Source organism: Erpetoichthys calabaricus, chromosome 6 (assembly GCF_900747795.2).
Source record: "Erpetoichthys calabaricus chromosome 6, fErpCal1.3, whole genome shotgun sequence".
NCBI classification, from domain to species: Eukaryota; Metazoa; Chordata; class Cladistia; order Polypteriformes; family Polypteridae; genus Erpetoichthys; species Erpetoichthys calabaricus.
The window spans coordinates 69,166,721-69,183,474 of record NC_041399.2 but is presented as its reverse complement, the minus strand read 5'-3'; the positions used below and the strand labels follow the sequence as shown (position 1 = coordinate 69,183,474).

At 36.4% G+C, this 16,754-nt stretch overlaps 1 protein-coding gene and 1 long non-coding RNA gene across 3 annotated transcripts in view; one reads left to right on the top strand and one right to left on the bottom strand.

The window, feature by feature from the left end:
• LOC127528381 (uncharacterized) overlaps positions 1-8,905 on the top strand; it is a 38,348-nt gene extending 29,443 nt beyond the window's left edge. Inside the window, exon 3 of the long non-coding RNA XR_007935264.1 lies at positions 8,652-8,905. This is a non-coding gene — a long non-coding RNA (uncharacterized LOC127528381). The remainder of the gene's footprint in view (positions 1-8,651) is intronic.
• Positions 1-16,754, bottom strand: part of mib1 (MIB E3 ubiquitin protein ligase 1) — a 208,644-nt gene that overhangs the window by 146,279 nt on the left and 45,611 nt on the right. For both annotated transcript variants that reach the window (XM_051928915.1, XM_028803666.2), the window contains exons 3-7: positions 15,835-15,964; positions 5,889-5,993; positions 4,925-4,991; positions 1,766-1,970; positions 1,038-1,221 (exon numbers count right to left, since the gene is read on the bottom strand). In XM_051928915.1, coding sequence (XP_051784875.1) covers positions 1,038-1,221; positions 1,766-1,970; positions 4,925-4,991; positions 5,889-5,993; positions 15,835-15,964 — 691 coding nt within the window. The remainder of the gene's footprint in view (positions 1-1,037; positions 1,222-1,765; positions 1,971-4,924; positions 4,992-5,888; positions 5,994-15,834; positions 15,965-16,754) is intronic.

The window sequence follows — 16,754 nt, the reverse complement described above, 5'->3', positions numbered from 1 at the left end:
AGCTGGTGTCAATGAACTGTCTACATGTATCAAGTGCTGAAGCACCTAATGGAATAAAGAAATAAGAGAAAAGCTTTCACATAGCAGCACACAGCATATCTCACAGGCTTTCTTTAATTATTTATAAAGTTGAGAGAAAACAAACATTTGAATTTAACATTTACATTGCTATTTCATTTAGCCAACCAACATACTGTAAAGCTTAACTCCCACAAAAGTACTTCTGCACAGGTTTTCCCTAGTTGAGTTGATACCTTTTTAATCACAGCTACTTATGAAAAAAATATTTTAGCATTGTTCTAGCATACCTGTATACATTATTCCAACTAAGAATGGCTCATAGTGCAAAGTAAAAAAAAACATTTACCTAAAATACACCATTTATTCATTCATTCAATCATCATAGCCACTAAATAAAATTCAGGATCATGGTATGCCATAGCACATCTTGACAGCATCAGGCTCAAAGACAGGTAGCAAGTTCGGAAACAGCGCCAGTCCACTGCAGGACACATTAAGTATGTTATCAGTGAAGAGTTGACAGTAAGTCAAACTTGAACACGTTAACAACGTGCAAGAAAAACCACAGAGAAATAGACATGGAAATTGGGAGAATGTGCAATTTACCTACTGGTCCCAACTTGGTCAAGATTCAAACCTAGTCTCCTAGAGCTATGAGGTACTGGTTACCACTACTTTGTCATGATAATCTATATTACCATATTTCTGTAAATGATACTGTTCTGTGTAGAAATTAAATAGAAAAATAAGCATTTCTAGACTTGTACAAGTATGTGTTAGGTTAATCTAGAGCAGACAATTAAAAATTAGAGAAAGGTCTACAGATAGGTTGTTTCAGTATTACTCACTAAATATATATAAAGTCAACAATACAACCATATTAAATTCATTTATCAGAATGCTTTAATCAATCATTTTCATATGATCTGCTTATTTAATTAAATTGAAAAAAAAATGTCCAAGTTGAAATAATCTTCTATTCAGTATATGTCAATATGTAGGACACAAACACTTACTGGTAGCATGGCTTCTGCCCATTCTCCATGCCCTCTCTGTAAAAGCTTAATTCTCTCAGTGTCATAACAAATCTGAACCAGGTCACCAACAGAAAACTGCGAGACTCCTCCTTCTGCACCTGCTGCAGCATCACCACTCCTTACCACATTTGCCTTGGTCAGGACAGCAGGGTTGAATGTCCACCTATATTGAGCACAAAAGAAAGAACAGGGATTATTAATGACATGGAGAGAAAAACAAATCAACACATACCTGGCCACAAACCTCATACACACTGCTCACTTAAGAGATTAAGATACCTTATGTATCACAAATGTAACCAGCAGAAACTCGGGAATAAAATAAGTTGCATATGACATAGGGAAAGTCAAGGAAATTTGTAAAAAAAAATAAATAAATAAATAAATAAAAATACCATAAATATTACATAGAAGAAGCTACAGACGGATTTCCATATTCATCCTATATATGCACATCTCCTTTTCTAGTTGATTTCATATAAGACAAGAAAATTCTAAAATAAGATCATCAAAAACATACAATTTAAAATTTTGGAAAGAACAGACAACATTAAGTTTTTTTTTGGTTGCTTGTTCTTGTTTCATTCGTTCCACATTCCATAAATAAGAAAGCTGATCGCCCAATAAATCAATCTGGTTGTTTCATATGGTTTTTACTGCTCTGAAAACACTGCAAAGGAAAAGAGTCAATCATCTCATTAACGTACCGATTGCCACTGGGATACTGTACTACAATGTCATGATCTTCATCAATACCACATACTGTGCCGGTGGTAGTTAAGGTCTCAAACATTCCATCAGTCCACCCGCCATGTCCATGCTGAAGAGACTGAACAATTTCTAAATCTAAGTCAATGTTCACCAAATCCCCAATCTGTAGGCCCCCTGGATTGCGATTGCCATTCTGTTCACCTGTATTTGGAAATAACAAACACATTTTACCACAACTTACCATTTGAAATGAAGGTATTCTTTAAATGTCAAGGTGCATATGAGGAGTGTAAATATATGCTGCCATAACATAAAGCTTTGACTGAAGCTGTTTAAAGACTTTTGACAAGAGAAGACTGCCCTCCAGTGGTGGACTAGAAAGCAGACGGGAAATGGAGAATACAGTAACAACTTTGTTTCCTGTGTGTACAATGGTGACATCTAGTGGTGTCAGAAAACAATCGAGATGAGTAGAGCGATAGAGAATACAAAGTTACAAATAAGCACTCGTTCCTTAAACCACCTTGAACATTTGCTTATTTTATTAAACCTACATATTTTAAAGAAGTGCCTCTTATTATTGGAATATCTTGTACAATTTCATATTTCCCTCTAAACCCTAGTCAATGACATTTAAAATTATGAGTAATATGAAATTAAAAAATAGCTATAACCAGGTGGCAATTGTTACTTGCTGTTGGTAATTTAACTGGTTCGGTTCATCAAAACTTTATTAACAATTTAAAAGCTGTTCAAATATTGTTTCAATTAGTTTCAAGAACAATGAGAACAAATGTAAAAGTGTGCATACTGCAAGAACTTTAACAAAATTCAGTTTCAATGCTACATGTCAATACTGCTTTACTGTGAAATCATTCAAACAGATGTTTGTGAACATTTCATAAGACAGCAAAAACTTCTAAGTAGAGCAAAATGCCACATTTGCCAAAAAGTCCCCATCTATAAAGACAAATAATGCCATGGAAAATACACTGAAGCCAAGTTCCTCTTTTACTTTCCTGACATTGAGAGTTTTATAACAGATAAACCCCATTAATAAATTAGCTACATCAAAGGTATATAATGCGTATTTGTTACAATTACCAAAATTATGAGCAATCCTCCTTCAGATAAAGTTCAGCTTGTTAATTCAGTTTAGAACAAAACATTAACTAAAACCTTAGATATTCATGGTACCTATCGTCTATGTGACATTTTTCTGGCTGCACTATTTGTCAAATATATACCAAAATCTTCAAACTTTGATTTCTAAGGAATACATTCGTGCTGTTGTTTGCCTTTCACTTTGTTTTACTGTTTAACTCTTATTGTTCACAAATACATAATGAGTAAGCAAAAGTCCATTGGATGGTGGGAAGTGGAGAGAGGCAGGAGTTTCAGATTATTCTCAACCTCTCCTCCTCCTCTTATTTTTTTCCCAATGTTATCACTTCTTAATTGAAAAAAAAAAATTATCATAAAAAAAACAAAATACAACAAGAAAATGTATGCAGATACTGGAGATCAAGGTTGCTGTTGCAGAGTCTGCCAAATAATGACATACTCAGTTAATGCAAGAGCTGGAGGAACGAGTGCCACCGCTGGCCTGTATATGACCTAGTATTAAGAAAGCCTACACTACAGTCTCAGCTGGGTCTTTACAATCTGAATGGCCAAAGACAGGAAGCAAACACCACTTTGACATGAAACAAACAATCAAGATGCTTAAAGGGAAACTGCCATGTTTGTCCATCTTTTAAGAGTGAAAAGCAGCCTTTTATGTGGGAGATTTCAAACAACTATAGCATTAAATGATGCAGCCGCTTTCATAGAAAAGAGCAGACTTTTGGCGCAACTGGTCTAGTATTGCGGTGGTGGAAGAATTCCAATTCCAAGAATCAACACTGCAGTTAGGGGACAGGCTGGCCATTCATTTTACTCCATGAACTGAAAACAAGGCTTAAACCATGACACTTCAAATCATGATTCAAAACGGGGATCAGGAAATACTGTCTTTCTCTAGTTTAGTAAAAACACATTTCATTTTAGAATCGTTTATCAAAAAATGATGTATGGTAGGTCATCAGCATCATACGGATTGATGTATAAAAATTTTAAAGGAGAAATAGTATACTTTTTCTTTTTTTTTTAATTTGAGAGCCCATAAATGCTACCCAGCTGGCATTGTGTTATTGTGGTATGGACATCGACTAACCTCCAGGAGATGCCTGGAAGTTAGAAATTCAGTATCGTTCTGTTGGATAATTCTGAGGAACATTCATAGCTACATATAGTGTAGGTCTTTGATTTTGTCCATATTTGCAAAATATTAGGCTAATAAATTGCAAAACATTTCATTATAGCTTAAAAACCCTGTCTAAAGAGATAAGCACTTACAACACTCTTCCAGAACTGTATACGCAAGACCAATTAACTACTATTTATCTCTACAGTTGAGGCTTGCTTAAACTTTGTTCTGGTTATTGGCTGTTAAATACAGTTAACTAGAAGACTATTATTTATGTACCTAGTTATAACTACCTTGCTGATGGAGCTAATTAACTTTATGATTCACCTGTTTCTGCAAATAATACACCATGCATCTAGTATTGTAAAAACACTTAGAGGACTTCTGGGTACAAAATCTTTCTTTTAGAAAAGGAAAGACTAATTTTGATTGAGCTTGCTACAGTGGGCTGGCACTCTGCCCGGGGTTTGTTCCTGCCTTGCGCCCTGTGCTGAGGTTGGCTCCAGCAGACCCCCCGTGACCCTGTGTTAGGATATAGCGGGTTGGAGAATGACTGACTGACTGACTTTGGACTTCATAGTATATACTGTATAACAGTACTACAATTGTGCTTCACAAATTTTCAAACAGCAATGAAAGAGCTGAAGATCTTAGTTATTATTACTGCTATTATTCACAGTCAAATCAGAAAAGCTATTAAAATGTCAATTTAAATGATTATATGTGAGAAGAATGACAGAAGGAGGCAATAATTCTGGAGCTTTCTGAAATATCCTAAAACAAAGGATTACGGTTCGCTTCCAACTCAATTAATTACAAACATGAAAATGAAAAATGAGAAATCCATTGAACATATTTTTACAAAGCACAAACATTTTTACAAAGTAAAAACATCTGCAAAACTCACCTAAAACAGGACAATGATCCCTATAAAATGAGCCACCTTTTGCATCCTGAACACACTTTAGGTCAGACTATTAAAAAAAGGGAAAAAAGCAAAAACATTGCATGAAATGGGGTTGCAACAAAAGATTCCAGAAGGAACAACTTATTTTTTGCAATATGCAAAGATCATGAACACCAACAACCCAAGCGTTCAAAATTAAAATAGTAAATAAAATGCTTCACAGTGCACTATAGGCAACAGAAGTGAGAGATGATGCAGTATAACATCAAAAAGAAAAAGTTAACAGAATAACTTGAATTCATTCAACCAAAACAACAAATAACGTTTCACTGTTTTAACAATTCATTTTCCAACCTGATTCACCTTTTAGTTAATCCAGTCAGAATGCACTAAATATATTTGTAGTATCAAAAATTAAGCAGGCCTTTTAAATGATAGTTGGGATTCAGATATAAAGCAGGAAGGCAAACATAAAATCATCTTAAGGGAATTTCTACAAAGTCCTAACATATCTAGGAACACAAATATCTGCATCAGATCATTACATTCACTGTTTTTCTAAGACTAGAGGAAAAACACATTGAACTAACTCAACTAACCCCCCATCCATATGATCCCAGCTTTGACTAGCCAAAACTTTTATCAAAACGCTGTCAATCTTTAACCTAACGGACAAGTTCTTCACAGCACAAAAAAAAAATGCTATATTTAAATTGTCCAATGAAATGCGTATTCCCTAGTGTTCTCTCTATGGCTGCCTCAGAGGCCACAACCTCTCACTGAACAGACTTCCTTTCATATGCATACAAGGTTTACCCACATTTCCAGCTGCACTCACAATAGACCTCATGTCTGCAGAAAGATGCTTGGCGGCAACAATAGAAAACGGTAAGAATGACATATATAATGAATTGTGTGCCTGAATAGTTGGTGGACTCCCACTTTTGTGCAGATTTTCACTCACCATGCCTTCAAAGCCAACTCTGTAAAGGTTCTTGGCTCCATTGTCCCACAGAACATATGCTGCACTGTGAGGGCTGGCAGCACTCCAATCCTGAATTTCAGTCACCTAAATGAGAAAGGAAACAGAAAAAAATAATAATAATTATCAGAAAATTTCTCTTTAATCAATATCAATGAAAACAGAATAAAAATGTGAAAAAATATGCCATTAAAATGTAAAAATGTAGTTTCATACAATACTAACACCCGCTGTATACATTCATATACATTTTCATGTGTCTGCATTACAGCTATGATGTGTAACTGTTTTTACTAGCATATTATGTTACAAAATTTAGTCTCACCTCAGTTTTGCAATATATAAATTAAGCATTTCTGAAAATGAATGCAAAGCATTAAAACAAAAATAACTGCACATCAATAATTCACACAACACATTCGCATGGAACAAAGACATTCATTCGGATTTTGCTGTTTAGACCTCATTATTATTGTTTTTTCACAGTGAGTAATTTTGAAATTAATTTCACTTGTCAGAACCACTTGCTTATTTAAAAAAAACAATTTCACAGATGAATTAAATTTGATGACAGTGAGGAATTAAAATTAAAATACTCTATAATACTCTAAGAATTATCTGTTTGCTCAACACGCTCCCATGTTGTCAGTGTAATTTTCATTTTTTGTTTTTAAATGATACAAAAATTTTGTAACTTTATAATTTTGTCAAAAGAAAACATGTAGTGTCCAATGACAATAATTAAAATGAAGAGTTTAAGTAGAGCAGTTATACAAAAATTACATTAGAAATATTTTTAACAAGAGTGGAGTTTGGAGATTTCTTGTCAACACATCTCTATATCATTTAAATTTTCAGGAACAGGGCCTTACTACATGTAGTTATATTTTCATTTTTCTAAAAGCTCTACTTAATGCACTCAAATGATCAAAATGATGAGATATAGCAGTAGAAAATCCTGCACAACTGATTAAGGCAAACAGGATGGGGCTGGGGACATCTTGGTTATTGTTGAATAAACATGTCAAATGAGCATGAAATATGATAAATAACAATACTTTATTGATGAATCTTTTGAAAAGAAGCATTTGGTGATAAGTTTAAAAACTTTTGATCACTGAACTGAAGAAAAGAAAAAAAAAAAAACACACTAATGTGAACTGATGGCAAACGCTCCACCACATTCTAACACGGACCAAAAGCTTTATGGCATGAAGAGGCGGGGCTTAATGAGGTGTTGCACAGGCCTACATTCCCGCAAACAGTAATAAAAGCTACAGCTGCTCCATCTCGCAGCTGCTGTGATAATCAATTGTGCTCATAGCTTTACTCGTGAAACACAAAAGGGGTCCGTCTGACCTGACAGAATGCTCTAAGCCTCTCCCCCACCCATTGATTCATTTGCATTGGACAAGCCCTTACTGCTTTTGCTCTACTCTTCAAACTGCAAGTGTCGGTGTGTTTTGTTCAAGGCGTGGAAGAGGAATAAACACAGAAAGCACTATAAATAATATGGAAACATTTGCAGAGCGTTAGGATGAATTAATGAGCCTTCCAAGTCTCAAGAGGCCTGCTTACAGAAAGATATACTCTAACTATATACAAGGGTGGACAAAAGTAGGTTTACAGTTGTTTGAATGGACAAAAGCATGCAGGTTATGATTGCTACACCCTAAGCACACTTTAATAATAAGACGACAATAAATAACACAAATAAATAATACAATAATTAAAAAATAACATAATAACAAGAATAAAAACTCTGTTTCACGTGCTCACAACTGTAAACTTTTGCCCACCCCTGTATTTTCCACTGCTTGCTTAAACCTCTTTAAGTCCCAACAGAAAGTGGTACAGAGACAGGCAGACAGAGGTAACAAGAAGAGCGGACCCTTTTTTTTCTTGGGCGCCTGCATCCCTTTAATGTGAGTAGTGACATCCTTTACATCTTCTATAACTCTGTGATAGCCAATGAGACTTTCTATTCTGTAGTGTGTTGGGCTGGTAACATCATTCTGTAGTTGTGTGTATTTGTGTGTTTGGGGGTTAGGGGGTGGTGTTATATTTCTTGAGTTTCTATTAAAAAAAAAAAAACGCTAAATTTCCTCCTTGGGTAAAAATGTACTACCAATGAAGCAAAACCTTGCTTCATGATTAATGAGCTGCAACATTTTTCACTTGTTCAATTGATACCAATTTCAGTGAGTTTTTAGTGAGATTAAAAATATTTAACTTTTTTTTTTATGTAATTACTACTTTTCAATGGACAACAGCTACTAAGAAAATCAGTTAAAGAAATCTGCATTCTATTTCGAAAGTACCAGTTCTATTGTACATAAATATGGTATAATACTTCCTTCATTTTGCCAGGAAGTTCATAACATCAAGAAATTATAGCATACTATTTCATAAAAATAACAGTTTCTTACTCAGTTTTGCTGACACTTTGGCCTAGTAATTAAAAAATAATTTACTGTAAATACACAAAATCTCCAAAATGTATTCGTTCTACAAAAAAAAAATTTAAATGCATTGCTTCAAGAATTAGAGTATTGTTTTGCAATGATACTGCATTATTTCACAAAAGATGCAATATTTAACAAAAACATTGTTTTATTTTGAAAATTCCATTAAACACAGTGCTAGTTTGCACTTACAATTATATTAATTTTGAAAAACCTATTGTGTTATTTTGCAAACACTATTATGTAAGTCACAAATGCACATCTGAGGTTCATCTTCCAGGCTCATTGGAGGTAAGTACTACTACTTCAGGACATGAGGAAGCGCACTCGCTGACAGTATCATCTCTTTTTCCTCCCACAGCCCGAGAAACCACCCACTGAGGGCAACCGACTCCGCCATTTTTGGTCCCTCCACTGTGAAGCCGAGGTGCACCCAGCAAGGGTCGTCTCATTCCGGAGAGAACAGGCCTAAGAATGGAGCTCCCACCTGAGTACTGACTACATTAAGAGAACACTGAATCCTCCTGTTTACTCTTTTTTGCATGGTTTCTCATTTGTAGTTATTAGATGCACCATTTGGAAATTGTAAATATTAAAAGGGGTGACACGGTTGGTTCCCCAACATTTCCCCTATGACAAGCATGTTCCCTTGGTCGATGACATGTTATTTTGCAAATATATTTTAAGCTTGCTGCTAGAATCACTGCACAAGTTTAGGTACAGCACACTCATCACAGGCAATGTCGAGCCAAAATCCATTACAAAACAATAAACTTAGCGTTAGTTACAGAAATTAGAATAGGGAGGGAGATCCAAAAACTAATTCCCATGTTTCAATGTGTTTTTAAGTTCATTTAACTGTACGACATGGTGGCACAGTGGCTTGTGTACATTCCTTAGAGTTCCTTTTTCTCAGCTTGATTCACGGCCTGGTCACAATCTTTTTGAACTGTCAGCATTATCATGGATTGACTGGTACAACTGAGTGTGCACCTTTGTGTCATCTGTGTTGAGAAATTGTTCTGTGAAATTTACAAAACCCACATTTTAATAGTCATTCAGTTAATGGCCTTATTTACCAATGTATATGTATGGCATAGTGGTTAGTGATCCTGCTGCCTCACGAGTCTGGAGCTCTGGTTCACATCTATTTGAAGTCTGCATGTACTCCTTTATGTACAAATGCCCATATAGTGGCTATATTTACAAACCGATACTGTAATACATGTATTTAATCCTTATAACATATATTCTGTTATTGATGCTGAAAATTTAATCCATCCACCCTTCTTTCTAGATTTATAAACAGGATTTAGAAGGGAATTCATTACTTCTTTTCTCTGTTCGTTTGAGCTACCACTACTTGAAATTGCTGCCACATACACTATTTCTGTAGAAGCAGACTTTAGATTACATATATCTATGCTTCTACAGTAACATGTTGCAGCATTTATTCAATAAGCAATAGACAACTAACATTTCAACAACTTTGTGGCTCTAGATTACCGAGGTCTTGCTGCTATCTATATATCTAAACAGTTTTTGTATGTGTTATAGCTGAAGTAAACCTGTGAGAGGATGCTACCAATTGCACGTCTACAAGCAAGATCTACAGTATAGACAGAACTTATGTTGATGGCACTGGTCAGGAAACATACTAGCTCACTTTCAAAAGATATCACTGGACACTGCCACACACATTCGCTCATACGGATATCTCCACAAACACACAGACTGGGACACCCTAGGAACAAAATCTGAGCTCTTGTTGCTGTAAGGCAGAAGTGCTAGCCATTGTGCCTCCTTAAGGTTCCAACTTAAATTATTATCCGAGATCAAATATAAAATGATTGTTTATATTACACAATAGGTTTCTGTTCAATTTCCCGCAACACCCCACCTCCTACTTGACCTCAGAAGAAATGAGAACAGACTGTCAGTTCTATCAACCGAGAGAAAAGTAACACTATCACAGTGACAAAATTGCACAATTGTTTATCATCTTATATAATACGCTACCGTGGCTGTCCAATTGTCTGTCCAGGATTTTAGATCGCAAACCATTTGAACTATTGACTGGAGATTTGGTACACATACACTACGTGACCTCTACTGTCCGTTTTCGGGTGATGATTTTTATTACTCTTTTTATTTTTAATTTTATTTTATTGTAGAATCAACTCTCGGCAGCGGCCAGCAGGATGGCCATGCGGTGCATGTGGATGCGCGGCGTTCTCATCCCTACCACCTTCACCGTCACTTCCCTTACCTCTTCATGTTGTAAATCATTCTTGAGGCAGATGGCAGACTTAAGTGCCAGCTTAAGTGAAAAATTAAGAAAAACGTACTAAGTAATTGCAACACAAAAACTGACTTAATCAGTTTCAAAGCGAAAAGATGCCGACGAAAGAAGAGAAGAAGCAGGCCGCTAGGGTGGAGAAAAGAAGATCTGCTCAGGAAGCAACAAGAGCAACCACCTCTGAGCAAACGAATGTTAAACGTACAGAGAAAGAGGATGAAAACTAGGAATGCTCAAGTCAAGTGTATTCACTGCACGTTATCGTGCAGTACGCCATTATTGGCGCAATATAATGACATACTTTTTTTTTTTTTTTTTTTGTTGAGGCGCAGCAATGACCCGCACACTACTATAGTCTTCATAGCTCCGCAAATGAATTGAGGCTAAGGATCTGCGCTGGTATCCAGAAGGTTGCCGGTTCGAATCCCCGTCACTGCCAAAAGAGATCCTACTCTGCTGGGCCCTTGAGCAAGACCCTTAACCTGTAATTGCTCCAGGGGCGCTGTACAATGGCTGACCCTGCGCTCTGACCCCAAGGGGTATGAGAAAACTAACGAATTCCTAATACAAGAAATTGTATAAGGCGAAATAAAGAACAAAAAAAAAAAAAAAAGTGTATCAGTATGGTGCATTCGGTTAACAAGGAAATGCAAATTAAAATTGTTCAATTTGTTAAAAGTGTATATATACAAGAAGGAGGTGGATACTTTCATTATGTGGCATATCAGAGCACATTTAGAAAAACCAGTGTGCAAAAAATAAAATCACATTTTGGCCATAAAAATATAATTTTATTTCACCTATTTTTTCTATTATCAGGGTTATTTCATAGATTTAAAGCCATCTCCAAAGAGCAAGTCCTTTAATTCTAATTAAGACAATGGCAATGACATGCCTGCTTTGTGGAACTCGGCAAAAATGTAATTTCACTGCTTCTAGAGACCTGCTAATGAAAGATGGATGAGGATCATTTTAAGCTGTAATGTTAAGAGATACATCTCAATAAATATTTTTGTTTTGAGAGATGCACGTGATAGATTTATTAAAGGTTTACACCTTTTAGCAACTATCTGTTCAAATTAAAATGTCTAAATAGTACTGTTTACTACAAAGACACTGGCTCGCTCAGAAATATAGGTCACTTTCTAATACTTTGCTGTGGTTGCTTTTGCCATTACCTGGTCATGGCTCACCCCAAGGTGAAATTAACATGTGAGAAATGTAACAGCCGCATACAGCCCTAATTTTAAGTCACAGAAAAAATTTAAAAAATGCTGTGTCACATCCCCGTGGGCTGGAAAGTGTCATGTGGAATGTATGAACTAAACAAAGCCAGCATCCTTGGTAATTGTTATACTTAATAATAAGGTGAATTTGCAACTAGGCTCTTTAAGTGAATAAAAGCAAAAGAAAAATATGGAACCAGGCGTGAAATTCTTGAGCACCATGGCAACCTAGCTGCCAGCATATGAGCCCTGCTTTAAGTTTAAAGGACATTAAGGCTGAATGCTTATTGCTGGTGTAAAGCTTTCCTCATAAAATCTTTTGAGTCATTCTGTCCCAGGAGCCACTAAGCAGAACAACACTACACTTGACCTGTGGTTTAAGCTCATTATTATGTCCAGCTTATTGGGGCTTCTTTTGGGTAAGGTTAGTTTATCATCATCACCTGATGGTACTCTAAAGAGTACATCAGGGAATTTGGCTAGTCTTCGGAAAATATTCAGGTAGATATTGAAGGTATAGTATTGGACACCGGTGTTACACTCTTCTCATTTCAGTTTTATAAAAAAAACACTATTATTGTTTAAAAATGTATACAAATGCCTTTTCATATTTATCTTATCTTGGTTAATTCAAGTTGGAAATTATGTGAGACACAGAGAAGTCACAAATTCAGCCACCTGCACTTAAAAACTGGTAATGTCTGTTGTAGCATGCGGCTGGGGCCCTTGCTGGCCAAGACACCTCCACACTGGGAGGGCCTGGGGAGCAAGCATGGCCAGAGCGTTACCTCTCCCAGGACGCTAGATGGCAAACCCCCCTGGGTTGCAGCAGTGCGTCACACTCCCGCAGAGCTTCATGGGAGTTGGAGTTTGGTGCAGGCCTACTGGGATTCACAGGCGCCGCCAGGGTCTGCTGAGCCCTTATGGGCCATTCTTCCACCACACCCAGAAGTGCTGCCCGAAATGATGAGTCATCAAGCACCTGAAGCACTTCCGGGTGCCTTATAAAAGGAGCCAGCAGCCACTACTCGGGGAGCCTTAGTCAGAGGAGGAAGACTAAGCTTGGCCATAGGAGTGGAGGAGAAGGAAAAGAGAGCGAAGACTATTGTGTTAGGGCTGTGTTTGTGCTGGGACTGTGTTGTAAGCATGGGAAATGCCTTGAAGAAACTAAAAAACAATATGTGTGCCTTGAACTTGCGTGCGTAGATAGATAGAGATAGATAGAGATAGAGAGAGAGATAGATAGAGAGATAGAGAGATAGATACTTTGTGTTGGGTTCAGGCAGCAGTGCCAGCCTGGGTGGTCCACACTGTAAACTGTACGTCAACAAAAGGGACTCGCAAATAAATAAATACGGGGACAACTTTGAAATTCAAAAGTAGAAAGCCCACAACCAAAGAGAGAACCAAGAATGTAACAAGCTGTAATGTCATTCATTTATTTTCCTAACAAACTATTAAAGGCGATTGGACATTATATTAACAGGCCTGGCTTCTTCATCTATAATATGACATTTTTAGCTCATTAGTAAAAAGATGATGTTAAAGTACAGAGATTAAAATAAACTTGATAAATGGACACACTGAATGCAGGATTTGAAACCTTGATGTAAGAACTCAAAATAATTACTCGCTAGTAGCTCCAACAGTACCATTTCTATTTTGCATTCCACTAAGGCAAAGTCTAAGGCTTTTTTTTTTTTTTTTTTTAATTTTGATATACATCTTTTGATATATATCTTTTTGCATTACCTTAGGGGGTCGGAGCACAAGGTGGGCCATTGTACAGCAACTCAGCAGTATTTTTTTTTTTTCAGGTTAAAGGCCTTGCATGAGGGATCAACGGAGTAGGATTCCTTCTGGCAGCAACAGGATTTGAATCGGCAGCCTTCCAGATACCATCACAGATTCTTAGCCACAGAGCCACCAGACATATAAGACTTGAAAGTTTCAAAATCTGCATGAACGTGAATTCTTAAAGCCTTTGCTAATCTTTCTTAATTCAACCTGAAAAGGTAACCTATGTGATTTGTAATCTGAACAGCAAACAGATTTCTCCCAGTATTCAATATGATATCGTGTTATATTAAAAACTTTGATTATGTGACAGAAGATAATTCAATGTAATGCTATTAAAACTCAAAAATATAATATAATGCTTGTGAACAGTCCGTTTTGAATAAAGCCAGCAAAACCATGATTTTGAACATTACATTATGTAGTTACTTAAATATGAAGTGTCAGCACTAAACTTTTTTGCTCCTGTCCTATTCAGTTGACAGTTTCATAATATGCACCAAAACTCTAGGAAATATTTCACGAGCACTCAGCACCCCTCCAACATGGAATTATTATTATTATTTTTTCTTTTTAACTGTTTGTTCCTTTTTCAGATTCATGTCTACAGGGCACTCTTCTTACATGTTGCATACAGAAAGGCTGTTTAACTGACTGCCCTTATTTAGCATGAGTAAGAACAATGTTTTTGGCAATTGAAGTCCTCTTTATATTAACATTTTCAATTGGTGGGCACCTTGCATATAGTTGTCCAGTGAGCACCAAGAAAGCCCATATCCCCAGCGAGAACACCAGCAAATGTATCCTGGTTTACTTCATGCATACTATCAGTTAACATTATCAGTATCAGGACACACTTAAAGCATAAAACCACTTCCATAAAAGCTGTTTTTATTGGTCACTTTCTAGACATAATATGATTACTAGGCCCAATGACAAGAACAACTTCCAATGTTTTAGGCAGTTCTTTTATTACATTACTGTATGCTGCCATCTGTCTTTAAATCTTTTAGGAATGAGCTATGTATGGTGAATTTATTTTCCCCAACTTGTCATTGTAAGAGTGACAGCAAGCCAAAATATTTACACTTGTCTAGAATCACGTTACATGTCAAAAAATTCATAAACACAGACAAGCTCAGTGTCATTATTAGGTTCATATCATTGCTCCTGATATCAACTTTTAAATTGACTAAAACCATAAATTTGTTTAGGTGGTGACACACAGGTGGTGCGCATCAGGTAGCCAATTTTTAAGTTCTTCGATTTTCTACATGTAAAACAGGCTAGTCATCTAATCTAATAAAATCTGTTACCCTGTGTGCAATACTCATGTATTTCCTTTGTTGTTTATTCAAATTCTGTCATACATTTGGAATTACTTTAGTTATTAACTGTACAAAGAGCCACTGACACTTTCATCGTTTTGCTGTTTTCAGTAATTTGAAAACAATTGGTGTGCGGAGTGATCTACCTGTAAATATTTGTATAAAAACTGGTGGCATTAAACATCTTCACTTTTAAACATCAAGAACAAACTCTTTCGCAAATTGTACAAAGAGAACTTAGTGATATTTGAGCATTACAGTAAAATGTTTGTACTTGACTCGTGTTATTAACCATCAACTAGCCAACTGCGAACCCATTATGCTGTACTGATAAAAATCAGTTTATTCTAACTAAAGCTGATCAATAAAAGCATAGTGCTAACTCCATCCATCCATCCATTTTCCAACCCGCTGAATCCGAACACAGGGTCATGGGGGTCTGCTGGAGCCAATCCCAGCCAACACAGGGCACAAGGCAGAAACCAATCCCGGGCAGGGTGACAACCCACCGCAGTAGTGCTAACTCATAGCGGTGAAAACAAATGTAATTAGTCAGTCATTTTCACTATACTTATTGATTCCAAAAAGTGTGTTTAATAAAATATGAGTAGCTTTCCAAATAATATGTTAGGTTAACCAAATGTTAAACAGTTTCACTTGAGCATAATTAATATATGGAACTGAGATGCATACACTTACATTAATTACATATTGATATATACAGTACAGTATATCAATGATGGAAAACAGAAAGTCAAAAGGACAGGACATGAAAAGCCTCTACCATACAGTGTACAACGACAAACTACATACTTTGCCTCTTCGCCCATTTCCTCCATCCTGGTCCTCCCATTGCCAGTCCACTCCTCTCACAACTCGGGCCCCTGTGAATATCCCTCGGGCTGTGATTTTCTTTGATTTACGACGGGACTCCAAAAGAACTCTGAAGAAGGGGGGGAAGAAAGAAAGGTTTTAATGTTTAAAAATTGGGTTAATGTAATAATAAGGTGCATGTCAACTAAATGATCTATTAATGCCAACTCTAAACAGGCTCGGCATGACTGACAGTGTGGCAGAGTGTGGCTAATTTAGGCCTCGTAGCCAATGCTGCCAGGATCTGCTATTTAATTTCTCAAACACTGCAAGATAAACCATAAACAAATTATTTTTGACTATTCTTGATTATCATCTTTCAGCCAAAAAGTCGATTGCTGTACAAATATATTAGAAAATAAAAACACAACACAATTTATACTGTACCAAACATTCACGCTTTGAACTAGGTAAAATACTTTTTTTTTTTTTTTAAAATGGGTTAGTCTGTAAATTTTTGTAGTTTCATTAAGTGTGTTATTTCTGTGAACAAAGAACTGCTAATGCTATTTATTATGCATCTTGGCAGCATCAGGCCCTGCTGGAATCACCTTTGAATGGAGCGCTGGCCCACTGTCCCACTCATGAACAAAGCCACACAGTGCCAGTTTACCCAAAACACATGCTACTTGGAGGAAGGACGAAAAAAATCCACAGACACCGGGAGGAAGTGCAGACTCTCCAATGACACCAAGCAAGCACATGCAGTACAGGACGCTGGATACATGGAACAGGAGGCAGACACTGGCACTATGCTATCCAAGATCAACGGTTGAAAGATTTCACTCTATAATTAGTATTTTGTAAATAATGTAATTTGTATAACCATATGCACTTTCTATGAATTTGTATAACCATAT